The 22,371-nt window shown below is 45.7% G+C and overlaps 1 protein-coding gene across 14 annotated transcripts in view; it reads left to right on the forward strand.

Annotated features, from left to right (window-relative positions):
* MAGI1 (membrane associated guanylate kinase, WW and PDZ domain containing 1) overlaps window positions 1-22,371 on the forward strand; it is a 1,848,723-nt gene that overhangs the window by 1,398,952 nt on the left and 427,400 nt on the right. For all 14 annotated transcript variants that reach the window (XM_069643697.1, XM_069643699.1, XM_069643701.1 and 11 more), the window contains exon 4: window positions 15,390-15,596. In XM_069643697.1, coding sequence (XP_069499798.1) covers window positions 15,390-15,596 — 207 coding nt within the window. The remainder of the gene's footprint in view (window positions 1-15,389; window positions 15,597-22,371) is intronic.

The raw sequence follows: 22,371 nt of genomic DNA on the forward strand, positions 1-22,371 counted from the left end.
TGACATAGAAAATGATAAAACACTGGTATGTTTATCCCAATGATTTTTAGTTTCCAAACGCCAAAGTTCTTTATTGAATATAGGCAGCTGGGTCCTCAGTAGGCCCCATCTTCCTAGTCATTATGGCGTTCATGTCAGATTGATCTGGAAATAGCACCCTCAGTGCCTTTCTTACATTAGCTCTACAATTATTAAATGGTTACCCATCATATTTAGTGCAGTTATGTTCTGTCACTACAAAATATCCTGCTTGCTTCCACACGTCCTTCACCTATAGCTAATGATATCCCAGCTGTGTCTCGCTCTAGCTTGTAGATCCACTGGCCTGCCCCTGCTGTCATTGATGGCAGCTTATCCATCAAGTTATTTGTGTCAGTCTGCCCTAATCCCTTGTGGAGCAGTGGGAATTGTTACCCCTTTGTTGCGCAAAGGTGACGCTGCGCAAGTTCTCCTTTTCAATGTCTCAGCTACACAGTGTGGCTAGTGTTTTGGCAAGTTTCTTAAGAAATATGGTGATTTATGGTCTTCATTTATGGGAAGTACTGATGTGAGGGGTGGGGTATAGGGTTAAGTTTGGCCCCAGTAAATCTGCTATCTCGCCTTACGCTTGATCCTGTGGTATCCATTTGTGGGGCTTGTGCTGCCTCGGTCTACCCAATCTGTCTCTGTCACGATCTATCTCCACTGTCCTCATCCTCAAGTAGGATATCAAAACTCACTCCCTTAACAGGCTCCCTTACAAATGTTCCACTCATTATCTCTGGCAACACATCTATGCCCCTGGTCTGTGGGGTTATTGACCCACTCCCGTCTCCCCACATCTCTGGCATCATATTTCACTCATCTTTTGGCTCATCTCCTTCCTAATTTTTTCAATGTCTTCCTTTTCTGTTGCCATTCTTCTGTTGTTCTCATTTATCCTCTTTACATATTCGTCCCTTTCTCCTACCTCCCTTTTCCTTCTTTCCTGTTCCTCTCTTTGCATATTCTCTGCTGCTTCTCTCCATTCCCTCTTTCTGCTTTTGTGCATTTTGCTCTCTTCCTGTGTCTCCCTCCCTACCTGCTTTCTTCATTTCTTCATACATCACTACCATCACATAATTATCTCCTGTGCCTTTCCCATCGAGTTTCAAAAATATTTTTCTGGTTCCATTATAGCCTCTCCACTCTCTCCATTACCTATGGGTACGCTCCTTGCCCTGTGACCATCTGTATGCATGCCTCTCACCCTCCGGAGCTCTTCCTTAGCTGCTCTTAGCTGCTTTTCTAAGCTATGTAGCCCTCTATACTTTTATTCATCCCTTAACTATGTCTGAGCTGCGCCATGCTTCATTGTCCATTTGCACTAATGGCGCCGTTCCTTTTACCAATTTCACCCTTCTCCGATCATCACTTTCCTCATCAGTGGATTCATACCTGGGATTACTGTACCCTACAGCTGTTGCTTGTATCTGGTATATTCCTAGGATGGTCGAGGCTGGTGTGCTCTCCTCATACGTAGGCGGTACTGTGAATTGTGTGTGAATGCCGGCCTCAGCTAGTGATGGCGGTGCTGTTGGCTGTATGCAAATGCTTTCCTCAGAGGGAGGAGGCGGCAGTGCTGTGGGCTGCTCGCGCTCCCCCTGACACATGGTAAGCATCCAATCCTTCTTAGGACACTCTATTTCTTCCTCAAAGGCCTTCCAGAGTTCTAATACACCTGGCCTGTTCTTGAGCTTCCTGCCCTTGTGTGGCGTGTAACACTTGTGCACATGTGTTGTACATTTCTACAGTGAGTGTCCTCTTGTGGCCACGACTGGTACATCTTCCCAGCAGTCCCTTTCACCCACCCAGCATGATACTTAATGATTTTGGCACTATATCTAGGGAATGCTTTGCATAAGTGAATTATTGGGGTGTCTGACGTGGTGACAAGTTTTAAGCAGAGCACACATAATAAACAATGCAAAATAGTGGTCAGCTTACCAATAATTAGAACAGACACAATTTTCAATTTGCTCACACTTTTCCCTTACACCTCTTCCCTACTTCAAATATACACCACCTTTTTAAAGCAGCCTTTATTGTCTAGGCCCACGCCCCAATATCCAAATCCTACCCCAGGGTCACAACAACAATATCCGCTCACAATCTAAGTGTTCATACTTACCCCATCAACCTCTATCAAACAATACTATCTGCTACTCTCGCAACACACAAGGAAAAACCACATCTACAGGGCCTGTCTCGCAACACAATGCGGGCGATCAACAATGTAATCAATTAAAACGCAATACAACACAATAAAATACGTCTGTCTTCCGGTTTCTTTCTTTTGCCCCGGGGTATCTGTATCTCTGTCTCTTTAACTCTACCCTCAAAAGAAGGTTGGGAGCTCAGGAGCCCTACTGCGCAATCTTCCAAGACCTTGTCTAGGGCTATCCTTAACTTCAGTTTCATAAATATCATTCAATATATTTCCCACCCAATTGTTACCATGCACATGGCATACTCCCTTTTCTGTGGACCTTTGAGGGTTTTCGGTCCTGGGGTAACCTCAATTTGCCACCTCTTCCTGTTGCTTCCATCAGGCGGTGGGAGACTAGGCAGTGTTCCACTCCAAAGCCGACCACTGGTGTCCTTCCTGTTAAGTTGTGCACAGCCAAAAAAAGAATATCTGCTCTCCAGACCGATCCGCTGTCCAGAACTGAGGGTGGCATCGCACCCCAACATCCACAAACTCCGACCCAACTCTACCGCATGAAAACCAGAGGTCAAAAGCCAAGTAGCCCTCTAGCTGGTATTTGCCAAAATGAAACACAGGGTGATTGCGGTATACCAAATGCAATATAAACTGGGGGGAAAAGCAAGAATTGCAGCCAAGCTCTCTCATATTTCTCCACAACTCAAAAGGAAACAGCCGTTTTTATAGACATTATGATGTCAGTTATGAAAATCACTTATGGTCTTTGGCCCCCTTTACTAAGCTACATATATAATTCGAGGGGATTGGGTCCTCCGACGTATTCCATATCTATGACAGTAATCACCACAGCTGTGCTGCTTTGGAAAATCTTCTCCGTCTGACGTCGATACGCCACCCTCGAGGACCTTCTCCGATGGCCGACGTCACTGGATGTTAAAAGTAGGACGCACGACGCCTGTAGCCTCAGTTCTGTTTTTTCCGCGAACGTGTTCGCTTTGTGAATCTCGGCTCTTTGGAGTTTCTGTTGTTCATCTCGGTTCTTCGAACCTGTTCGTTTGTGAAGTTATTCTTCGTGAAGATGTCTACCTAGTCTTCAACCCCGCGTCCGGGCTTTAAGAAATGCGGGGACTATGGGTCCAAAATGTCGGTGACGGACTCGCACGATGCCTGCCTCTGGTGCCTCGGGGAGGCCCATGACACGGATTACTGTGTTGACTGCCAGTCGCTCACGTCCAAAGCCTTGCGGGAGCGCACAAAGAAATTGTCGGTAGGTAAGGTGTCCAAGCCCCGGAAGTCGAGATCTGCGGGGCTTTCGACGGATGATTCGAGAGGCGACTCCATGTCATCGTCGGAAGTCCAGTGGGTCTCGGTCCCGGAGTCGGTCTCGCCACTCCTCTGCCTCTTCGAGACACTCTTGAAGCGCCGTCATCGGTCGCCTTCCCCGTCCTCATCCGAGGACTCCGCCCGTCGGCGGGTCGCTTACCCCACCACGCATGCGACACCGGAGGAATGGGCTTCCATCGGGAAGAAAATGTTGGCGATTCTCGAATCGCAGGGCACTGGTCCGTCCGCGCCTCAGAGTGGGGTCGGTCGTGATCAGCCGAGAGACACCGCTCGCACGCCTTCGGGCTCGGGTGGTCGTCACGATTCACGGGAAAGGTCCCGCTCGGACAAGGGGAATCGTTCTCGGCATGCCCGGTCCAGGTCCCGGTCCTCAACGTGCTCGAGACCGAGTGAGCCTTTGAAGTCTTCGAGGAAGACATAGACGCCTGTGGCGCCGAGGTCGTCGACGGACTCTCTCGTGGCTCCGCCTCCGAGGAAGTCGTCGACGCCGTCGGTGCCCAGGATGTCGAGGGATACGCTCAGGGCTACACCCTCGAGGCCTGTGTTGACGCCGTCAATGCTGTCAGCGCCGCGTCTGTCGTTGACGCCGATTCTCTCAACGTCGGCGCTGATTCACTCGACACCCTCAACGCCTTTCGGGGCTGTGTCGACAGGAGTACCCCGTGGCTCAGGGGAACCGCCTAGAAAGGCTCTGGCCAAGGTCAAGCATGGCTTTGGTTCCAGTTCTGTGCTTTCTTACCGCCATCTGGAATTAATTTCAGAGGTGGATGAGGGCTCTGATGATGGCATGGTGCCTGACACGGTGCCTGACGAGATTCTCTCGGGCCATAGCCAGTTTGAGGACCTGAGGCAGTCCCTACATGATGCTAGTGGGCTGGACACCTCTCCGGAGGTGGAGTTTTGTAGGCCTGAGCCTGGCACTCATGCCGATTCTTCGTACCGGCGCCTTATGTCACGGGTCACCGAGTACTTAGGATGGTCTGCTCCCCCAGGGGAGTTTGTTCAGGATGACCTTACGGATATTCTCGACATTGGTCCAGCTACTGACCCGGTACTGCCTTTCCATATGGCTCTGCAAAGAAGGGTGGCGTTGGCTTGGAATGCTCCGGAGAGTCTCCCGGCAGTGAGCAAGCCTTTGCTGCGGAAATACCGCCCAGCCAATAGTGACCCCTGCTACTTGTCCAAGCACCCTACTCCGGAGAGTTTGGTGGTGCAGACGGCTACGGCCCCGGCAAATCGGGCGTCGTACCCTACCATCCCTCCTGATAGGGACGACAAGCGTTTTGACGGCTGGACGAAGAAAGTGTTTTCTGCAGGGGGTATGGCGCTTCAGGCGGCCAACTCCATTTGTGCCTTGTCTCGTTTCATGCACACTCTGTGGAACTGTGTTTCCTTGGCGGCTGAACATATTCCCGAAGGGGATGAACGGATGGTTTCCTTGCCATGGTTCAGGATGGCATGGATGCTATGTGTGAGGGTTTGGACATGGCAGATTGCGCCAGCCGGTCCATGGCGGCGAGCACCGTGATATGCAGGTTTGCGTGGTTGTGGAAGTCGGGGTTTGCTCCTGATGTGCAGGCCCGGCTCCTCAACATGCCCTTTGACGGGGAACATCTTTTTGGCAGCAAGGCTGACGAGAGCCTTGATAGGCTGCAGACCTCAAAATCTGCAGCAAAGTCGTTGGGCGCTGCAGTTCAACAACCTCCGTCTTTTCGTCCTAGGGGACAGCAATGGAGGGGAGGTTTGTTTCGTTATTACTCATCCTTTGGTAAAGCGAGAGGAGCTGCCAGTCAAAGGGGCCACCGTAGGAGTGCCAGAGGTGGAAAACAAAGTACTCGAGGTGCCAAGGCCGCTCGGGCCGTTGCCTCTTTGCCCTCAGGCAACGCCGCAGCCGCTTCAGCTCAGTCATGAGGCCATGTCCCATGGTTCGCCGGTTGGGGGGAAGGCTGGCGCAGCATCTTGCAGAGTGGCGCGCCATTACTTCAGATGTGTGAGTTCTAGAGATCATAACCCACGGCTACTGTCTTCCTTTTCGGCAGAGGCCTCACAATCCACCAGGGAATCTCTCTTTTCTTGCACAGGAAATTCAATCCCTTCTGGAGAAAGGCGCCATAGAACTGGTGCCTGTAGCGGAGAGGAACAAGGGATGGTATTCCCCTTATTTTTTGATTTCCAAGAAAGACTGGGTATTGAGACCCATCATGGACTTGCGCGGTTTGAACAAACTCCTCAGGAAGGACAAGTTCAAGATGGTTACTCTCTCTCAAGTCCTCCAGGCCCTTCAACTTCAGGACTGGTTGGTGTCTCGACCTCAAGGACGCTTATTTTCATGTGCCGATCCATCCAAAGCACAAGAAGTACCTGAGGTTTGCGGTTGGCGACTCGCACTTTCAGTTTCGGGTCCTGCCATTCGGATTGACCTCCGCCCCGAGGGTCTTCACCAAGCTCATGGTAGTGGTGGCAGAGCACCTCAGGAAAGGGGGATTCACGTCTACCCCTACCTGGACAATTGGTTGATCAGTGCGCGCTCTCCCGAGCAAGTCCTGGATCATCTGTCAGTCACCTGCCACTCCCTCCACAAGCTGGGCTTCTCCCTCAACTTAAAGAAGTTCCATTTGACTCCGCCTCAGAGGCTCCAGTACATCGGAGCGGTGCTCGACATGTCCCTGGGGCAGTGTTTTCCTCCCCAGGTGAGGGCTCATCACATTCAGCAGATGGTGCACAAGTTTCAACTTGCCCAGACACTCCCAGCGTTCGAGTTCTTGAGACTCCTCGACCTCATGGCATCCTGCATTCTTCTGGTGCCAGAGGCCAGGTTGCGGATGAGATCTTTGCAATGGGCACTCAAGCTCCAGTGGTCTCAGTCCTCCGGCAGGATGTCGGACCCTGTTCAGGTGCCGTCTTCGGTCGCCCAGGACCTTCTGTGGTGGGCTGACGAAGGCAATCTGATGAGGGGGGCTCCATTTTGGCTGCCCTGGCCGGAGGTGACGTTTGTGACGGACGCATCGTTCACGGGATGGGGAGCTCATGCCAACGAGTTGACAGTTAGCGGTCGTTGGTCTCCGTCGGAGTCCAGACTCTATATCAATCTGTTGGAGCTGAGGGCCGTCAGGCTAGCCCTGAAGGCTTTTCTGCCGACTGTGCGAGGAAAGAATGTCCTGATCCTGACGAACAACACGGTGGCCATGCACTACCTCAACAAAAAGGGTGGGGGTGGGGGGCAGGGTCACTTCCTCTGTGCAGGGAGGCGATGCAGCTCTGGTTCTGGGCAATCCAGCATGACGTTTCGATCTCGGCAGTTCATCTGGCAGGAGACAAAAACGAGATGGCGGACGCTCTGAGCAGGCAGAGCGCAATCTCTCACGAGTGGGAGTTGGCTCAGGAGATTCTCCTGGAAATCTTCGCCCTTTGGGGGGATCTCTTCGCCTCCAGTGTCAACCGGAAGTGCGAGAGGTTCTGCTCGCGGGAATTTCGTCCAAACGGAGCCTTAGGAGACGCGTTCGTGGTGGAGTGGTCATTCCCACTGCTGTATGCGTTTTCTCCAGTCCCCGTCATCCCGCAAGTACTGCGGAGGTTACAGAGGTTCGGTTCCCGGATGATCCTCATTGCTCCAGCGTGGGCCCGGAGGACGTGGTACCCAGACCTTCTCTACTTGTCCATCTGCCCTCCACGTCGTCTTCCCTACCGAGACGATTTGCTCTCACGGGAGGGGGGGTCAGGTTCTCCATCGAGAGGTCATGTCCCTCAACCTTCACGCTTGGTTTCTGAAAGGTTGAGGTATAAGGATTGGGACCTCCCTGAAGACGTGATGGAGGTGTTGTTTCCCCCAGAAGGCCCGCAACAAAGTCCCTGTACCGTTGTCGTTGGAGAAAGTTCTGCGACTGGTGCAGGGTTAAGAATGTGGATCCTTTTGCATGTGACATTCCCATGGTTCTGTCTTTTTTGCTTTCTTTGGCCCACAGGGGCCTTCAAGTGGGTACCATTAAAGGTTACCTGGCGGCGCTGTCCATATTTAAGCACTCGTCTGAAGAGTGTTCCTATTTTAAAATTCCTTTAATTGCTCAGTTTCTGAAAGGGCTCACTAATGTGTTCCCTCCGTCACCTTTCCAGGTGCCCGGTTGGGATTTCAACCTTGTTCTCAAGTTTCTAATGGGTGCTCCGTTTGAGCCTTTGCATTCATGCCCTTTGAGACTGTTAACTCTGAAAACTGTATTTTTAGTTGCAGTCACTTCCGCTCGCAGAGTGAGTGAGTTACAGGCACTTTCAGTTAAGCCACCCTTCACTGTGTTTCATAAGGACAGGGTTGTCCTTAGTGTTCGTCCTTCTTTTCTTCCGAAGGTGGTCTCGGAATTTCATTTAGGCCAGAAGGTGGTTCTTCCGGCATTTTATCCTCCTGGTAAGGAAGAGGAGAGGCTCCACAGGCTTGATCCTAGGAGAGCGTTAAGCTTTTCTATTTCACGCATGACCCGGGTCAGAGTGGACAAGCAGTTCTTTATTGGTTACGCTGGAAAGCGTTTGGGACAGGCTGTGACGAAACAGACTGTCTCGCTGGATTATTTTGGCTATCTCGGAGTGTTACCGCTTGGCGGGTAAGGACCCACCGGTCGGCTTACAGGTCCATTCTACCAGGGGTATGGCTTCCTCTTCTGCCCTGCAGAGGGGTGTTCTATTCGCAACATCTGTGATGCAGCCACCTGGGCTTTGGTGCATACTTTTGTACATCACGATTCCCTCAATTCCATCCGGGGGCAGGATCTGGCCTTTGGCAAGGCGGTCCTTTACTCCGCAATTTGATTGGGCATGCTAAATTTCTGTTTCTAAATTCTTTTCCCACCTCCTTGCATTGGTACTGCTTTGGGAGTCTGTCATAGATATGGAATACGTCGGAGGACCCAATCCCCTCAAAGAACAAGTTACTCTCATACCTGGTAATGTTCTTTCGATGGGATGGTCCGACGACGTATTCCATATTGCTCCCTCCCTACCTTTCCCGCTACAGAATTTCTTATGCGATTTCAGCTTACGTTTCCGCAAGGCTTTGTGTGTCTGACTGGCAGAAGACTGGTGGCACACGTTCTGGGGAAAAAACTACAACTGAGGCTACGGGTGTCGTGCGTCCTACTTATAACATCCAATGACGTCGGCCGTCGGAGGAGGTCCTCGAGGGCGGCGTATCGACGACATCGACGCAGACACCGAAGATTTTCCAAAGCAGCACAGCTGTGGTGATTACTGTCATAGATATGGAATAAGTCGTCGGACCATCCCATCGAAAGAACGTTACCGGGTAAGAGAGTAACTTGTTCTTCAGTATGTTCAATACAAATGATTGGACAATTCTTATCGAAGATCCCACCCATAAACCATCACATAAAAATGTGCTACCTCATCATACTTGAATATTATTGGTAGGCCCTAAATTCCTTCTGTGGTGAAAAAAGACTTGGAGTGAGAGAATTGGTTTGGAAATCATATCTGATTGTTGGAGTAGCATTTGTAGGAATGTCTCATTATGTTCTTTGAACTTAGGTGAACGGGCGAGACAGCTCAAAATTGTGAACCGTGTTTATTGGACTCCGGAGAGGTTACAGCGGAGGGGGGATGATTGATAGTGATGCATGTTCGGGATGTATGAATGCTGTTAGATCTTTGGAACACATGTTGTGGAACTGCGTGAGTTTCTGATTTCTGGTCTGAGGTATGTACTGCTTGTATTCAGGTTTCTGGTGGGGATCCAAATTTGGATTTCAAGACTGATGCTGGGAGATGATTCTGAACTTGACGATCTTTGTTCAGCCCATAAAAAACATTATTTTTAGGGGTGCAATTGTTGAAAAACGTCTGATTCTTCGGGGTTGGGATAGCAGGGTTTCCCCATCGTTGGAAGACTGTACAGATGAAATGCATAAACTCTCAAGAATTGAGAAATTGATCTTCAAAATCAAACTGAAATTGTCTCTTTATGAAAGGATTTAGAGTAGGTTCAATGATCTCTTCTAAATACTGTCTTTTTTTTATAACTGTTTTATCGTTATGTGCATATCTATAGAAAGTGTTGTATGTTTCAAATGCAACGTTTTAATATGTAAATTTGTAAATATTTAAACTTAAAAAAAAATGTGCTCATCATTTAGCATGCACTCACACCTTTCATGCACTTGCTGCATGATGACATGTTTAATCTAGATGGGAAGAGAAGACAAGCGTATCGTCTTTGGTTTTTATTAAATTAAACAGCCCATATTGTCCACGCTATGATGTCTCGAGTCTCAGGGACCTGTTCTTGCAACCGCTCCATCCTGGTGTTGACATGTTTATGAATAACTATTATGAATCATTCTGGTTTCAGCACGTGCGCGGTAATTACTTGTCTTGTAGTCTCATTGTGTTTCTCTGTCACGGCTAGCCGATCGCAGAGATGTCAATCTGCCAACCACTTATGAACTTCCTGGGATGTTCAGTCAGTCCCATAAACCTCATATAGTCTGCTGTGTTATCGTAACTTGATTCACCTTGACAATTGGATGCACACAATGGTACCTTGTTCCGCCATGTAACCTTCCTCTACGACGCCTTGGGTTTTCACATTCCTTGGAAGCAGCCATGTACAGCTACCACAGTATTTTCCTGAATTAAATGTATTTGTTCAAGCGTGCTTAACTGGGGCCTTTTCTTAAAGCTGCAGAGCTCAATTCTCTGCTGTGCTTGTGTAACTTAAATTGGCAGCTGCTTGTCATGTTATTTTCCTCTGCAGGACACATTTGCTTGCTATCTACCGAGTACCTGGAGCATGCATGGCACATGGTATCTCTACCTATGGGTAGCAGCAACCTTATCTGCCTACAGGTGTTCTGCCCTACTTATATAGTGAGTCCCTATCTTGGGTACATGCCTTCCTGTCACCTAATCTATTCTATTTTAAAACGCACTAATTGTGCAAGCTAATGCCTTATCTGTCCCCTACGTGTGTAGCAAAACTAACTATTCTTTGTGCCAGCTGCATTTCCAGGAGAATTTAAAGTGCAGTTTCAAATGTGTCCTTTCTTATCTTATACTTTTGTTTCTTCTGAGGGCGACAGGAGGCAGAACCTGATCATGCACTCTAGTCAATAATTAACCCACTACAATATGTTGCCAGTATATGGTCCTAATTATTCGTGTAAAAAGAGAGGCGCTGTTGATTAATTGTTGAGGTCCAGCTAGACTTGAATTTCTTAAAACTAGCTGAATGCATCGAGATGAGCAACTGACTCAGTTTGATATATGCATATCCAAGATGGACAAGTATTACGAGGTGAAGCGGTATAACATGTTGGCTTTTTATCACTTTGCCATCAGACAACAGAAACATTATGAGAACATTGAGGAGTTTGTTACAGCACTGAAAGGGTTGTCTATAAAGAGTTGTTTTGAACATTGTCAGCAAGAGTAAATTTGTGACAAGTTGATAAACATGAGAGCAAGAGGTCCTCTTGTCTAATGGGAACTAGCCTGTTCACAGTGATGCAGCTATTTCCCATTAGAGAAAGAGACCTCCAACCTGGGGCAACCACAAGGTCTTGTCTAATGGGAACTAATCTGTTCTGAAAAAAATAAATTGCCCACATTTTTGAAAACACAGAAGCATTCTTTTCTGCAGGAGGGGAGCGGTCTTTATCTGTGAAAGACTATATTAATATAATGACCTTACAATCTAATAACTCCCATCAGAGATGACGATAGTTTTAGGTGAAATTAGCTATTTCCCATTAGAAAATTTAACTTGGTGCTTTTCTCTGCTGGGATTTGACATTCTCAGTGAGAATAATCGAAAACCCATTATTCAGGACCTGATCAGTGAGAATAAAGCACTATTAACGCCCTGGCAAAAAGTAGAACTTCTGCACTATTTACCCTTCATCACATCATCCTTGCAAGTATTAGAAATTCTACACAATTTATCCTTCATCTTTGCGAATTGACGCTAGTAGAAATTCTGCACTATTCAGCCTTCGTCCCTTCGTCATTGCAAATAGTATACATTCTTCGGTATTTACCCTACGTCCTGGCAAATGGTACACATTTTTTGTACTATTTACCTTTCGTCCTTGCAAATAGACCTTACCTTGGTTAAAACACACATGCTGATTTGCCTCTTCAATCTGAAGCTACATTACAGTATGGTTGCCAGTTATGTAAATGTGTGACGTCCTATCATGTGTTGACTTGTTTCAAATGACTAAAGCGTACTAAATGGCCTTTTTAGTCACACACGAGATGCCCGTGCATCTGTGAGGTCGTGAAACAGCATACAACATCATCACATCACATCATGGGTCATACACTTTTAATTTTTTTAAACCATTTGCCTGCGTTAGACGCTGGAAATCAGTGGATCAGTTGGATGCGGGCAACTGTCAGGGCCTAACATCTTGCACTAAGGTAATCCTCATATTTTTCCCTTGGCCTACCACTTTTTCGCATTCATTTTCGGTACTTAATTGTTCCTTGTTGACAGTAAATGAGATTGCAAAGATGGGTTCATATCGTTTCAACTATCAATGACAACATAAAGGTAAATCTTTGCAAGTGTTCACTGTAACAAACTGATGTTTGTGACCATCACTTTTTTACAGTAGATATAATCATGGTAATTATTGGTTTTCAATTAACAGACCATATCGAGGCTCATCTTTACTAGGAAGTTCAGTGTGGGATCATCTCATTGAATTTTGTGACCCACATAAAACTTATGAAAATCAATATTTAAAAAAAGGTAGAATCCTCATTTATGTAACCATTATTAAGAAATTGAGTCCTCCATCAAACCTTATTTCCACGGTTTTTATTTTTTTATTTTTTGCTGCTGCTGCAATGGTGACAGTAATGAAGATATATTATTGATTAATTCAATATACATGATTCACAACCTCCAACTGTTTGGTGCTGGATAGGTAACCTGTGTCCAACTATTGGTAGAATAGAGATAACAGTGGCATACAGTAAATCTTTATGGTTCTCGAAGAATGCTAGATCTTCATGAAGAACGCCCCACAATTATTAAAAGGGACATAAACATGTTGGTGTTTTAAATGCACGATATGTCACATGTTGCAAATGACGTCGAGTTCCACCTACTATGACAGCAATGTTTGTATATTTGTAGTTTGCTGGTTGTCATAGGTTACTGTGTTATATCCAAATATGTATTATTTTAAGATGTATGTATTTGTTTCCAGAAAGGCTGAGAGTTGAAATCCTATAGGACAGGTGTCTGCCACCTACTGCTGTCTGGATGTTTTAGACTTGGATACCCAAAGCCTAGAGCTGATGGAGGCTATAGTCTGAAACATCCTGTCCAAATCTCATCCCACCGCTGCCCCGTCTGATCCACTCCCTACCATCCTTATTCCTAAGATCTACCCTCTCCTCATTCCTTAACTAACCTCCTTCTTCAATATCTGTCTCTCTTCTGCTACTTTCCCCTCCGCCTTCAAGCATGCTCCTATCACCCCTATTCAGAAGAAACCTTCTGCTAATCCTCATCTTGTATCCAACTTCCATCCAATCTCTCTTCTTCCATTCCTCTCTAAATTACTTGGACGCATAGTCTCTCAGCTCTCTGCGTTTGTTACTAACTTTTCTCTCCTTCCCCCTTTTGCCCTAAACACACCTGAGACTGCCCTCACTCAGGTTCTCCACTCCCTCCTCACTGCTCGCTACTCTAAGCAATCCTCGGTCTTCCTCCTCCTTGATCTCTCTGCAGCCTTTGACACCGTTGGTCACCTCTTACTGATCAACACGCTTTCCTCTTTAGGTTTCAAAGGCTCTGTCCTCAACTGGCTCTCTTCTTACCTTTCCCACCAGACTTTTACCATCTCCTGGGGCGGTCGTACCTCTTTTACTCTTCCCTTGGACTATGGTGTACACCAAGGCACTGTCCATGGCCCTTTTTCTTTTCACTCTTTACACCTCCCTTCTTGCCCCTATCATCTCTTCCTTCAGCATTTCCCACCACTTCTATGCTGACGACACCCAGCTTTTCCTCTCATTTTCTTCCTTCACTGCTGACCTCCATCTTAAACTCTCTTCTTGTCTTACTGCCATTAAACACTGGATGTCATCCCACTTTCTCTCTCTCAATACAGATAAGACTGAAGTCTTATTCTTTCCCTCCAACACTATTCCTCCTCCTTCTCCCCCTCCTTCTATTCACTTTCCTCCTGCTAATCTTCCTCTCTGCCCATGCTCGTAATCTAGGCATTTACTTTGACTCCTCCCTCTCCTTCACCCACCATATTTCTCTCACTTCCGCGCATGTTGCTACCACCTTTTCAATATTCGCAAAGTACGCTCCTCTCTCACCTTCCACGCCACTAAACTTTTAATCTCCTCCCTTTTTCTTGTCTTTTCTTCTGTTCTCCTCTCCTCTTCGGACTCCATGCTTCTCATCTTGCCCCCCTTAAATCTCTCTACCACTCTGCCATTCGTACCCTCTGTCTTCTCTCTCCTCAAGACTCCATCTCCTCCTCGCTCTCACATCTTGGCTGGCTTTCCTTTCATTCCCAACTGAAATTCCACTTCCTCTGTCTTGTCTTTAAATCTCTTCATGATCTTGCTCCCTCATATCTCTCCTCTCTCATCTCATTTTACACTCCCTCCCGTTCCCTCCGATCTGCAGGACTCTTCCTTCTCTTGGTTCCCCTGTCCCCATGTGCCTCCTCTCGTTTTCGCTACTTTCAGCTCCTTGCCCCCCTCCACTGGAATTCCCTTCCTCTCTTTATCCGTTCCATCCCCACCTATTCCACTTTTCGTGTCTCCTTAAAATCTCTTCTTCTCCACTCCCCTCCCTGATACTCTGATCCTCCTCCACCGTCCCCGCCCCCCTTTTTTCTTTATCCTCCTCGTCTTACCCCTCTCCCGCTGCTTCATTCCTCTTAAGTCCCCTCTTCTCCTCCCTCGCCTTCAGCTTATCCCACTTCCTGTTCCCCACTTCCTTCCCCTCTCCACCCCTTCCTCCCTCATTTATCTTCACTGGCAAATTGTTCTAGTTGCTGTATTACTGGTTTGACTCATATCTTGTAATTGCTTCTACTGTTATTGTATTCTTGTTATAATGTAAAGCGCTTTGGTGTAAAGCGCTATATAAACACAATAAACATAAACATCTGAAGAGGCAAAGGTTGCTTAGCCCTGCTATAGCTGTCCCTCATAATTGGTACTCTCAACAAATGTTCTTTTACACCAAGGGTATTTTGATTTTAAAGCATCACAAAGTTCTTGACAAATAACAATAGAATGACTGACTGAAATAGGTCGTTCGTGTTCTTAAGCAAGAGTAATTGTTAAATTTCTATTTGAAAAGCGAACCAAGCAGGGCCGTTTTATAATATGTACAACATAATAATTCCCCCAAGGTGTTTTTTCTTAATAAACATTTAAAAAAGAAACAAAAGCTCCTTTTCCAACGCCTTAATCGCAGGCAAAACATTGTTCGGTGGTAGTGCGTAATGAATGGATTAAATTTGGATGGACAGATTCAAAATGTGACCCAGCAGCGTGTGGGAGCACACATGCAAGAGGGCTACTAATTGAAATTCAGATGTAATGAGATGAGGCCTTGCCATTCAGCAGACTTGCTTTTGTTTCAGGTCTTCTCGCCCCATGCACCACAATGCGAGCCTTCGATCGACCATCGAGCAGGACTTGAATAATCTGCAAGGAAAGAGCCCCCTCGCTTGCCAACTCTAGAAATAATAATATTGAACAATGCAGCGTTTTTAGCATTTGCTGGGGAATGCGTTTTGGTGGAGAATACCTCTAGCTGTTAAAGAGTACACTGTCCTTCCCTTTTTAATATGCAAATGTCTCCATCACCTAGGTAACTATTATGGGACGCCCAAGCCTCCAAGCTGTCCAGTCAATGGGATTGTGATCACCGGTGATGCTTTGCAAAACCTCCAGTCCGGTTCCAGGCACGCAACCCCGAAGCGCACCAAGTCCTACAATGATATGCAAAATGCTGGCATTGTGCACCCAGAGAATGAGGATGACGATGACGTCACTGAAATGAACAGTAGCTTTACAGGTAATGGCGAACTTCTTTTACTTGGTGGCGTGCACGTGACCTTCATGTTAACCACATTCTGTGATGGATTAAGCTGTACTCCGGCTTGGCATTTAATAACGTGCCATTTCAAGCGTTTAGGTGGCATGTCAAGTGTTAGTTACAAATTGTACAACTAGGTTTGTAGGACAAAAATGTTGGGTTGTGATTTGCAGTGTGGCAAGAACAAAAAAACCTTAAACCTGACCATGCATTTTCGGTTATCGAAATCTAATTTAGCCATCATTGGGTTTAAAAGGATTAGTGGGATTGGGTGGGAGTATTCGGTGTCCCTCAGAGTTTATAGGGGGAGGAGGCAGAACCCACCCCCCCTCCACACACCTCTGATTGAACAAGAGAAGCGTAGTAAACATTTGTATTTTTATTGTTGACTATTAGTTTCTGCACAATTTTATTTTAGCACCATTTATTGGTAGTCCTTGTTAATTGATTTAATGTTAAGTGTTGGTTTTATACATCTGTGGCATAGCTAGTCTCCTGTTGTGTTGCTCACTACAAAGCTCAAATTCCTAGTTGTTAAAACTATAACCATGTTCCCTCTACAGAGATGAAAGTGCACATTGCTGCGTAGACTCCACTTTCTAACACAAGTAGCTAACAGTTTGAAATTGCATTTTTCCGGGTCCTAATGGTGCGTGTGATTCTCCCAAGTGTGCCATGCAGTGGAGCATGCATTCATGTCGCATGTATTCAGCCCTACAGATAAGTGGTGTATCGGTCGCTTTTACTCCCTAAAAATGGGCAATTACTCCCCCAAAAAGAAATCGGGAGTAAAAATACTCCAACAAAAAAAAAGGCTCTTGCGCCCCTGCTTTCACATTCACAGCTCCATGGATATGTTTGGCCCAGTAGTGCACATAGTACCACAGGAAGAAACTACTATTTGAACTGCCTGACTGGAGGAAGTGTACATGTATCTTTTAGTGTGCATGAATAACAAGGTGCAAAAATAAATTACTAAAACATTTGTTTTTCAGTTAAAACATATTTTTACTTGCTTTTAAAATACTCTCATTGGGAATTGGACTTAATTTTACTCCCTAAAAAAAAAAATCACTGTACTCCCAACTTTAAAAGATAATAATTAAAATACTCCCGCTTCCAAATCTTATTTGGAGCACTGTATGTATTCAAGGACTTGTTCTGAAGGCTCAAATTGCCTCTTTTCAGGGATGACGTGCATTGTTTGAGATGGCAGCAGGTGACATGATGACATTGTGTGGCTTGGGTCCAGGCCACTAGTGTGGGAATAGTTTGCTTAAGGTGTGTGTTTCATTTTGAAGGTGGCATGTGAGCTGCTGATTGAGGGCAGTGTTATTACTGAATGTCGGCAGAGAACGGAAAGAAAGACACGAGGCGGATATTTTATTTATCAGTGTTTTTTTAGTGCAAGCAAAGGTAGGCAAAGGCAAGCTTGGTTGCGCTTTGGAGGTCCTGGAGCAGTGCAGGTTATGTGGCAATGCGAGCATGAGGGAGTGTGGACAAGAGAAATTGAGAAGGAGTTGTGGAGTAGCAAATGGTGGCCAAATTGGAAGAATCCTCTTGAAGGTCTGAAAAAAGTACATTTGATCCTTTCTTCACACAACCGTGTTGGGAATGGTGGGTAAGAGTGCAGCCTGTACTATACACCTAGCAGCCCAAAACATGTTTGCAGAAATGCTATTCTACATAAGGGAGGGAATGGTTAAAATCTCAATTTCCCAGTCTCTGTAATCACACGCAATTTAAACTTAAAGAGCATTCTGCGCAAATTCTGCACAATTAATGGCAAGATGCATCTGCAGACCCTTCAGGAAAGTCACTTTAAAATCTTCACTCCTCTAAGACATTGTGTAGTCTTGTCCTAGAAATATGCTATTTTTAAATGAATACTCAAATCAATGGCAGACCATTTTGGAGACTGATTACCAATACAATATTAATCCCTTTGGTATTGACACTGCATCAAAACCATTCACCAAATGAGTCCCAGAAGGCTGGTAATGTGGATGTTTGGGTTGAGCCAACAAAGGACATAGTTTTAAGGAATCCACAAATTATTCTGGAGAGCTTTATAGTGGCTGCTCATTAAACAGGGAAGCCTAGAAAGAAGCGTAAGGTGGCTGAGCGCTTTAGAAATGTGTAAGGCCAATGATTTGAATGCAGACTTCACTGTCCGTAAGTCATTATTTTTAGTTCTGTCAATTTGGGCCGTCATTCCATGGCCAACTAATATTACAGTGCTTAGATTTGGTTCGAATCTTGCATCAACTACTATATAAGAGCGTGATCAAGATTTTAACACCTGTACAGTGTTGGAAACATTGTCCTGTAAAGAGGAGCACCTCATTATCTCAAACCTTGGAAGAACCACGTCTCAAACAGTTCAAGAGTTTTTATTAACATTTTGGAGAAAGGCTTAACTGTGAGCCTTCTCATTTCCAACAAAACATCAGTCTCTGCAATTGGAACAGCTGCCTTCCAGTTGCCTATGCTCCACTTGCACTTTCCTCTCACGCCTGAGTGTTCCTTGTCCTGATCTTCTCTGAACCTCCTCTTCCTTCCTCCTAATCTGCCACTTAGTCTTACTCTCACGTCTCCCCTTTTCCCACTCGCTCACTGTTACACCCCTCTGATTTATCCTCTACTACTATTCCCTCTACTCTCCATTACACTCTCCTCCTCCGAATACTCTCTGCTACTCTCCCCTCAGTTTCCACTACACACTCCTCCCACTACACTAAATTTCACCCATACCTTCTCCCATGGTCTCTTTCCTTTCACTCTCCCAGTCACCTTTATCAACTGCTCTTACACCCCCTACATTCTCGCTTGGTCTCACCCACCCTCCACACACACTCGTATTCTCTCACCTACCAATAAGGCACCTTACACACACTTTCTCTAAATGTTCTTGCTCGGCTGCACCATCCTTCCTCCACTTGGTCTCTTGCTCTGCTTTCTCATCCTTGGATTTCAACAGAACAACCCACACTGACCGACCTCCATCCCCTGCCCGCATTTATCCCCCCTAATCCCTTTCCCGCCTGATTGGCCCTCCATCAGCTGGTTCCCTGGGCCAACCGCTACCACCTTTCTCCCCATGGGATGCATTACAAGTGTCGGAAATCATACAACTGGCACCAAGCCCTACACCTTTTCCAAATTGTGGGTCCACCAGCTTTCTGTAATGGTGACCCTCTACGAGCAAGTCCAATTTAGAGTGTGTGTCTGTTGCATAGTTTTCAGATTGTCATTTTGACCAGTGTGTCTTTCATTTGTTGCTCTGTTCTACTTCTGAGTGCTGATGTCGGGTAACCGCCGTAAGGACTTCTGGAGGTTGAAGTCCTACAGGAAAAGGAGGAAACGATGACCAGCATTGTGCACAACAGACATTGAGCAGGAAGTAGTAGTTAACCATTGCATCTAGACATAGGTAGAAGGGACAGCGAATGAAGCCCTCCTAACTCCCACGTCTGACCTCTGGGGCAGGACTGGCTCCGACAAACACCCTAGCAGGCCTCCTGCCTCAGCATGAGGTGTCTCCACCCCCTCTTGACTGCATCACGCCCTGACCCAGCACAACCCTCCAGATAAAGTGTAAGGCTGGTGGTCTCGGAGTAGGTGTCCTAATGTCACTAACCCTGTCCTGAGCAAAACAGGGCATCTCAAAACTGATATTTTCAGTATAGTACTGTCCGATTTTGGTATCGGGTAGTGTAAGGGCTGCTACTCCAGTTTTGAAAACCTTCCTGCGATTGACCTTTGATATCTAGACAAAATCAAATTTCAAAACATCTTGGAGCTTTGTTTTTATAGCTCTGCACGTTGTCTGTAAAGGCCAGAACCAGCAAATCCTATTGAGGACAAAATACCTCTGCCTGGCTGTGTGTGAAATCTCAGATATTCCAAGTCCATATCGTATTACATCTTTAGTGACTATTGTTTTGACACTTTGAAAGATGGTTCTTGACGTCTTGTCCTCCAAAATTCAGAATTCAAAGTGATTTTGGCTAAAAGGGGTATATGGTCCTGGTGTAGACTATTATGGAAATTGGCAATACTACTTTGTGAATAGTCCACTGCCCTCCTCACTACAAAGTAACAAATTGAGCCAGAGACTAAGAACCTAGGCCTCTCTCAATTGAAAGATTGAGTTATCACCTTTGGACTTCTCAGAGGTGTATAGGTGTGTCCAGGGAGAACAAACTGTAATCATTGAAAGATTGCTGGCTTGGAACGACCAGCAGTTTGATCCAAAAAAACTAATCTTGATCTGTGGCAATCCACTTCATCTTCCCGTTACTCATTCCACTGCCCCTGCCTGCCTCACCACAGTTGCTCCTCACATGATCTAACGAAGACCTTGGCTTTCTTAAGGACATCATAGCCAATTTGCCTCCAAATTACAGTAATCGCATCTGGCACCCACAATCTTTAAAAAGAATTACCCCCTTCCTTGTGTTACTTGACAAATGCACGACCACCCTTGCTACAGATGTTTTTAGATTGGATATTGCAAATAGTCTCTGTAGAAGCATCACACTACTTGATAGCATAACTCCAAAGGGTACAAAACATGGCAGCATGCACTCTGGCTTGGATTAAAATATCCCTCTCAGTAATTCGGAGGTGGGTTCAGATGCAAAGCTTAACAGCACAAGCTACATTTACAAATCCTGTATATGCGCCTGTGATCCTCCACATATCTTTCTCTGGACAGTCCCCTCTTTAAAAAAAAAAAATGTATTGGGTATAGGCTTTTAATATTCTGTGATAGCCGGCCTCGCACAAATCTCATCAAGCTGTAGAACTCAATACCCGTGGAGATTGGAGAAGTCATGGAATTCCACAAGCCATGACGGCGTAGCTTTTTCTCAACTCACTACTACTTCTTCAGACCAACTGGCCACTACTCCAGTGTCCATTGACCGTACCTTGCTTTCTCCCTTTACATCCCATGTTCACCCCATAGTTGCCTTAATTCTTCTGTCTTCCTCATGACAAAAATGTATACATGGTTGAAGCACTGAAACAAAAATCTATTTGTATATATGTGTAGAGCTGATGAGTGGCACTTTGGCTGTCCATTTTCTGTCTTGAGTAACACCTATACATGTGGTATTGGAGTATACTTGAATGCATTGCTTCCTACAGACTAGGCCTTGAAACAGTAATTTGTCTTTCTCTGCTTCCATACCTGGTTGTATTAGGTCGAGGCTTGCGTGTGCTATTGGTGTTTTGGTGGTGCTGGGATATAGTTCACTTGGCCCTATGTTTAAGCTGGACCTTTGGGATTTCAGCAACACTTGAGGTCCTCTGGCCCATGATGGAGGGTGGGAGAAGCAGCAGGGGTGTGGCATATCACTGTTACTTGGGGTGAGTAAGGCGATGTAGGGTGACCCTGTTACTGTAACATTGCTGGGCTCCTAATAACATGAAATAAACGCTGCCGGGAAGTTGCTTACTCAATTACTCTGGAGTAATAAAATCTAGATCCTCTTATGTAATTAGTCTTTTATATTGTGCTCATCCCACCCATACTTATCTTAAATGGCCAGGCCTTATCCATGTAGAGATGAATTGTACCCCCACTCAGGGTGGCACCCAGACCATTGTCTGTGTGGTAAAAAGTAAACTGAACCAAAGAGAGCGGGAAAAGGGAATAGTGGGAAAAGTCAGATGGACCAAAATGTACAGACTTAATGTGCAACATGTAGGGAAATTAAAACCTAAGGGTGATTGTTGTGATGCGTATATAGTTTTGGGTGATTTGACATGAAGAAAATGTAATCGAGAAGTGACAAGTGATTCTCTTGTAGGCAAGCAGAATTTGTGTGGATGCGTGATGGCCTTCAGATGTGCCAGACTGCCTAGATGGTGTGGAGGGACTACTAACCAAATAATCATATTTGAGTCCCTCTTTATAGCAAAAGTTTCTTTTCTGTTAAAACCGAGCCATCTGCTTGAGGTTTCAAAGCCAGGAATTGTCTGTGTTCCGAATGAGTTCTAGGGACAAACAGTTTAACAAAAAATCTCCCCCACACAGAGCTGTCCTAGATTGACCTTGGGCGAGAAAGAGGGAACAAGTGTTCCCCTTTTATGTAGTGAATTGGTCAATAGGCTACTATAATGCAGAAGTGAGAGAATGTAGAGGTAAATTGGAAAATAATTCATGGCAGGCATGCTTAGGCCAATGAGGTCAACAGCCAAGGCCTCTATACAGAGACTTCCACCTTAGGTAGAAGCTTTCAGGCTTGAAGTTCTTACTAGCTGTTGGCTTTATGGATATGACATTAATGATGTGGGACGGTTTTGAACACTTTTGCCTGAGGCTGAGCTCTTCTGGGAGTTTATCCTATAATACAGCCTTGTCTACCCTTCTCAACACAATCTGCAACTGTTTTTTCTTGTTACTATAGGGCAGCAGAGAAATATTGGGGACCGTTGCAGGTCTGCTTTGGGTGGTGTGGCCAATTTAATTAATTGGGTGCTGCTAACCTGTATTATTAATGTATGTGGGCATTTGTGAAGTGGTACCATGTGCTGCTGCTTTTTTGTCTGTCTTTAACAAAGTGGCATGGCATTGCTGTCAAATGACATAACATTTTACATTCAAAACATGAAGGGAATAAATGAATATTCAATTAAATGAAGTGAAAAGTAAGCAAAACTCTGTGTGAATTAATGGACTTTACTATTTACCAATTTTATTAGTCTTTTATATTGCCACCGTAGTGGTCTTAAAGGGTTGAGC

The sequence above is a fragment of the Ambystoma mexicanum genome, chromosome 2p, assembly GCF_040938575.1.
Source record: "Ambystoma mexicanum isolate Mex_15411 chromosome 2p, UKY_AmexF1_1, whole genome shotgun sequence".
Taxonomy (NCBI): Eukaryota; Metazoa; Chordata; class Amphibia; order Caudata; family Ambystomatidae; genus Ambystoma; species Ambystoma mexicanum.